Source organism: Caenorhabditis briggsae (assembly GCF_000004555.2).
Source record: "Caenorhabditis briggsae complete genome, chrIV, whole genome shotgun sequence".
NCBI classification, from domain to species: Eukaryota; Metazoa; Nematoda; class Chromadorea; order Rhabditida; family Rhabditidae; genus Caenorhabditis; species Caenorhabditis briggsae.
The window spans coordinates 8,065,884-8,072,350 of NC_013487.2; the positions used below are offsets into that span (position 1 = coordinate 8,065,884).

Genomic DNA, 6,467 nt, shown 5'->3' on the forward strand with positions numbered 1-6,467 from the left:
ATTTCGAGAAAGGGTTAGACAAAAGTGATACTTGGATACTAGAAAGACCCGTCATGGGAAAACTTAATCTAGTTACAACGGAAAGTTGTGATTTTGGCAGCACTGTTGATTAAATTACCGGGGTTCAAAATTAAAGAGCTATAAACAAGAAACTAAAAATAATTAGAAGGGCAATCTCGGGAAATTAATCTCCTCGGAAAAGAGCGTAGAGCCAAGGTGCAGTAACAGCGACGGCGGTGTAGATGACGACGACGGTGAGGAGTGTCCTCAACTTCATTTTCGATTCAATATTCTTTTCGGTCTGCTCCAGAAGACGTTCCATATCGCTGCCAACGTAAACCTGAAAATTCTTTTGATTTTAGAAAATGGAGAAACGACTCACGACAGCTGTGGGATCAGCATCTAGAGCTGCTTCTAACTTTGCTAGTCGAGAGAGTTCTCGCATTTCTTGGGATAGACGGGCGTTCTCCTCACGAATCGCTGTCAGTAGCTGTAAAAAAAGAATGAAAATGATATTTTCCAGGAATTCTGTTTTTACGTACCTTATCAAGATCACTGACCTTCTTCACATCAGACTGTTGCAATTCCTCTGGGGACTTTGACCCTTCTAATTGCAAAGCTTTCCTCATATCGGTCAGGAATACAGCCACCTTCTCATTTTGATCTCCGATAGCTTTTGCCATTTCGCTCATCTGAGCACTTCCTATTGGCAGCATCTCCTTTATTTTTCTCATTCTCAATTCATTTCCAATTGAAGTTCCGGCGATTCCAAGCAATGCTCCTAGTAGAGATGCTGATACTCCCCACCATTTTGTCTTCTCTGATCGCTCTCGCTCCCTTTCATGACTCGATCGAACTCTGGAACATGCTGTATTCATTTGACAAAGTTATGAAAACTACCTCATCGAAAGTTGGTGAAACGCTTCTCGTTCAGCTGTTTCCAGACCTTCAAATGAACTCAAAAGCTCCCTTTCTTTTTTGATAATTTGGTGTTCTTCTGTGAGCAATTGCAGATATTTGTCTTCTCCTCGACTTGTTCTATCCAAATCGAAATGTATTTCTTTTAACCGAGATTGAATATTGTTGATTTCTGCTTGTTTCTCGCGTCGGATCAACTGTGCTTCACTCAACTTCCGCTCCCATTTCATTACTTCTTCTTGAGCTTGTCTTACTGTTTTTACACCAATAAATTCTTCATAAACGTCTACATACTGGTCAATTTTCGCTCTGAAAATAGTATTTTTTAATTTCAATTCTTGCTTAACAATGAATACCTGACTTTTCCAGGCTCTTGGGCATTCGTGCTGTACTTCAGATGTTTCAGATGGCGAAGATTAGACGTAAGTCGACGTGCAAGCATATTTACAGTTGTTTTTGTGTTTACATCAGACGGACGTACTCCTCGTCTCGTTGAACGCCAACCAAATCGAAGAAAGCGCTAAGGCACGAGAAAAGAGCAAGCTCTAAGTCTCTTCTCTCTCATATTTTTCTCAAAATTGAAAAAATTGGAGCTTCTTTCAAAAATTCATTGAAAATACAATTGAAATGCACTTTTTTGAAATTGAAATTTGTTTTCAGCCTTTTTTTTGAAAAGTTAATGAAAAGATGAGTCACTTTCTTGGCAAATACACTAATTTTTCCAGAAAGCCATGATAACAGAATCCGATAAAAACGAATATGATGCTCTCGAATGTAAAAACATAACGTTAGAAGACTTCGTCCGGTGAGTGACAGGATGTTTTGGTTTAAGTGATCGCCAGATTCAGGCAACGAACTGAGGCAGCCATCGAAGACGCTATGCACGAAGCCAATTACAAAAGAGTAGTAAAACAATCACCGAAGAAATGTATCAATAATGTTCTATCATTAGTCAGTACAAAAAGGATTTTTTCGTGTCTTTAATCAGTACCGATTTCCAGCTTGACTCACGGCATGGCTCTGTTCGTCGTACCATCGTCATTGACGGAGCTAATGTGATGCATTGCGGTTCTCCCCACACAGATCACAGAAAAGGAGCTATCCAACGTGAGTCAATAGAGCTTTGAAAAGTAAAAAACTATCGCTATTCAGAGAATATCCCGGATGTTGCTGCTCTTTTCTCGCTGATTCGCTACTTCGTTGTTCGAGATTTCGATGTGCTCACAGTGATATCTCGAAAATATGCAAAACCAGGAGCAACAACTTTCAAACGAGCCATCGACGAGTTGGTTGAAAACAATTTATGCATCGTGATTCCATCTTCATATCTTGATGATACGGTTGCATTGGAATTCGCCGCTCAATTGAACGGAGTTGTTCTCACTTCCGATTTATATCGAGATCACTCAAATATGAATAATCGATCACGTCGGGTTGTGGAAAAACACCGATTAAACATAGGATGGGAAATTATCAATGATGAATCCAGAAACATGAGATTGAAGAATCCCGAAATGGACTACCAAGCATCGAAAAGATTTTCATTTCGACATGATGATGGAGCAGAAATGTGTCAAAACGATGTTATTCAACGTCTCCATGTTGTGCCAGACCAACTTCAGTATATGATTTCGAACGAGCGATATCTGATCCATAAACCAACAGATTATAAAAGAAGAGTAAGGAACAGAACATATTATACATTCAATTGTTAATTTTCAGACCGTAGCCCTGCTGAACAAACTTATCACCCAGGGAGTGAGTGAAATTCCAGAAAACGTTCGTGGGATATTAGAAACAGATGTGTAAGCTTAACATCTCCAGTTTTCTAAACTAGATATTGTATTTCAGACATAAGCCTAGAGTATCTAATAAATCAATCAACGTTGAGCCTGCTGAAATTGTTTGTAGACCTTTCGATGATCAAGAAGTATACATAGACGCTCTCGAGTATCAAAATAATAATGATGATGGTGATTGGTGAATTCCTACAGCTGAACCTTCTAGGTTTAATTTCTCTACCATATGTTGAATTGTACATATCCAAATTTTGAAAAATAAACGTGTTGTCTGAAATTCTCCCAGTTGCAACAGCAAATCAAAGAAAAACCAGGAGAACTTGTTTACGAAGTAATCGGATACTCTAGAAGTGGACACTTGATGTTGTGCAGATCGATTACATTCCTTTTTTCAACCAACCCCTGCTTAAAATTTTCTGGAAGTTTTCAATCTCTTTTCTTTTTTGCCAACTTTCCCATTGAAAAATTATTGGGGTGTGGGTGTATTGCGGCATGCTCAAAAACAAAAAAAAAGAAATAGAAAAAAGGCCAAAAAGCATATGGCCGATAAAAACGCCCCCAGTCGCTTCCTCCAGTTAACCTCCATCGTTCAATATGACACTTTCTCTGATTTTCAGTGCATGAATCTTAAAGTTTGAATAAAAATTATTATTCTGCTTTCAAAAAATCGTAACTGCGGAAAAGAAACGCGGTGGCAGTGGCCTAAGGTCCCACAACGACAACTACAGTAACCTAAAAATATTTGTGTTTTCCGGATTTATCTTCTCGTTTTCCACTGATCGTCGCCGATTTTTCTGTTATTTTCCCCAAAAAAGTCGGAAAATGAACTATTGTGATAAAAGGTGAAAAAGTTGACTGAAAACGCACGAATCAGACAAAAGGGTTTAACAGGAATCGCGCCAAAGGCACGCCAGTTCTCTTTTAATAACTCTCCTTTAAAAAGTATGAGATATTGCGAAAAGATAATCTTCATCAGATTGATTCGTTTATCCATCTCAATTCGAATGCTTCAATGCCTCCGAAATCCTTGTTCATCATCATCATTTCGTTACGGTCATGTGAACATTTCCATAATGTGAAGACCGGATTCAGATTAAGACACACCTATTCTATTCAAGAAAAGAAATAATTCTTTCCGTTCTGAACGAAGCTATAGAGTTTTGTCTCTGAGGTATTACAGTAAATACCGTAACCCTTTAAACACATTTTCAATAATCTTCTTTTTGACTTTATTTATTCTATTTTCTGAAATTGATATTGATAAGAAGATCAGGGTGGTAATGTTGATAACCTTTTGTTTATGTACAATTTATTCATATCGCCTAAAGCAACGTAGATACCGTAATCACTCTAATAGAAGGCCGCAATGCATTACAACATATTCTTGTACTTTAAGTTAATTTATCTCGGTTCGTGTAACAAATATCAGGAAGTGGTCAACTGACAAAACGTTCAGCACATTATCAGTACCAAGTTATCAGTTGACGACTTTTTCATATTTTTTGCCAGAACCGTGATAAATTGGCTCCAAGTTGAAAGTTAGAGGGTCATCCTATTAGAGTGTTTACGGTAATGAAGGTCAAAGAGGGAACATATAGGTGTCGGTATATTATAATGCTAGGAAGAGCGCGCTTTCCGTTATTTCTGATTTTATGGATTCTTGAAGACGATTCCTTATTCTTAAGTTCTTTCCGTACTCTCCACGGACATACAAGTATCTAATCTCATCCTCTAAATTTCGAGTTATTCACTTTTTGTTTACCTTCCCATCTATTTATCAAAGAAAAAGAGATCTGATGACCATCAGTTGAAAAATGAACAGGCGTGTATTATGTGTTTCAAACGAGTTTCCTTACAATAAAGTGTCATTTGTTCCCCCTTCTTCTTCTTTCAAACAATAAACTGTGTGCTCCTTCTCTTCTTCTTCTTCTGCTCCATTTTCTCTCCAAGTGCATTACACACACTGTTTCACAGTCTGCGTCCTTTTGATCCGGGCTCTCTCTGGATCCGTCTGTCTAAATCTCCTAATGATCGGGACGATTTGAGAGAGGAGGAAGCCGGCAGCAGCAGAAGATGAAGCATCCGAACTATTCATCCCGCGTTTTCTCTTTGTCGCTCGTCTCTCTTCTTTGCGTCTCTTTGAATTATATGCTCTCTCGTGAAGACTGTACCCAATCATTTTATCACTTTCTATTATGTTTTCATGAATATCGTCCTATTTCCACTTTCTTTCCCAGGATTCGTTGTTTTTTGCGTAGCTGACCAATTATGACGATTCCTTTTACCTGTTTAGATTGTGTAATATTCCTTTTTTTGCAATTTGAGACACCGTAAAACCTGTAATAGAAGGAACCCCTAACTTTCAAGTTTGAGTCAATTAATCTCGGTCCCTGTGAAAGATATGAAAACTCTATAAACTGATAAATTTTTCATCATAACATCACAAACATTTTATCACTTGACACATTTTTGATACCTTGCATAGGAATCGAGATCATTGAGCTCAAACTAGGAGGCTACACTTTACTATCAATCCTATTATGAGGTTTTGCAAAACTGCAGTAACCCTTGATAACTTTCTTCGCTGATTTTTCTGCTTTCTGAATATCTAATTTTCTTTATTTTGAGTCCATACTTTCTGAGATGCCATTGGTTACTTGGCACGGTGCCAGACACAAACTCATCTTCAGAAAAGTGTAAAACTGCCAACAACTTCGATCGTTTCCATTGCCTCCCGCTTTCTCTCTTTTCCGCTACCATTCAACTTTACACACTCTGTCTCTGCTCCCCTCTAAAGATCCTCCCGGGAAGCTTCTTCTTCTTCATCTTCCCCATCATATCCTTCCCTTCACAAATCCGCCCACCCTCTCCCTCTGCTCCCGGGGAAGAATGTGTGCTTCTCGGTGGTGGGAGCAAAAGAAAGCTCTTTTCCATCGCATTGAGCAACCATCCGAGTGAGAGAGGAGACAAGCTATGTTTATTGCTACACTAGGCAGTTGGCTTAGTGGATAAGGGCCGGTTTTTGGGGTGAGCATAAGCGGGAAATGACTCGATCCTACTTAGATGGTAGGGAAAGGAAGTTTCAGATTTTCAGAAAATTTGCTCCAGAAAGATTTGGAAACTGAACTTTTCGGTAGCCAGTGGGTTCTGGTGACGCTCCATCCACTTCTGACTGCAAACATAAAGATAGTACTTGAAACTCTGTATTAGAACTTTTAGGAATTTTGAACAGCTGCTACATCTTCAGATCCTATCTCTAACTTCAAAGTGTTCATACAATCTCCAGCTGCAAAAAATCTGACCGTGAATGACGCAACAGATGTTCCATCGATCAGGCTAGGTCAAATTCTGGGCAATGAACTACTTCCGATTGAAATGAGTCAGTTTCCGAGGCATCAGCAAATTGGCGTGACAATGTGTGAAGTAGAAGAGTGGGAGGGGTTCCGGGTCATATCCCGCTCCTGTTCACTTATTTATACTAGTTCATTACGATTGTTTGCCGTGTTGAAATTAGTTTATGAATAGATAATAGAGAGGATGTTTTAATAGCTTCCGGTAGGCTTTTAACTTTCGACAGTGTATTCTAAAACTGGAATCGTTGAATTGAGTTTTGACTCTGAAATAACTTTAACTTTTGATTTCTCAGCATTCCATCCACCAGTATACTGGTAAAATGCGAACGAATCCGTTACGGACGCTCAGCGTTCGCGCGCGGTTGAAATAGGAACCGCATACGGACCGCACGCGACC

At 39.0% G+C, this 6,467-nt stretch overlaps 2 protein-coding genes across 2 annotated transcripts; one reads left to right on the forward strand and one right to left on the reverse strand.

Moving 5' to 3' along the window:
* Positions 1-184: 184 nt before the first annotated feature.
* Positions 185-1,360, reverse strand: CBG05768 (the record flags this gene model as incomplete). The annotated part of the gene is made up of 5 exons (XM_045235567.1): positions 185-340; positions 383-490; positions 543-858; positions 901-1,227; positions 1,275-1,360. 5 exons carry the CDS (start codon positions 1,358-1,360, stop codon positions 185-187), a joined length of 993 nt encoding a protein of 330 aa, XP_045093157.1.
* Positions 1,361-1,649: 289 nt separating this feature from the next.
* On the forward strand, positions 1,650-2,902 carry CBG05767 (the record flags this gene model as incomplete). Its single annotated transcript, XM_002633035.1, has 6 exons — positions 1,650-1,723; positions 1,767-1,869; positions 1,920-2,025; positions 2,071-2,597; positions 2,641-2,723; positions 2,770-2,902. The coding sequence occupies 6 exons, from the start codon at positions 1,650-1,652 to the stop codon at positions 2,900-2,902; spliced, it is 1,026 nt and encodes a 341-aa protein (XP_002633081.1).
* Between the last annotated feature and the right edge of the window lie 3,565 nt (positions 2,903-6,467).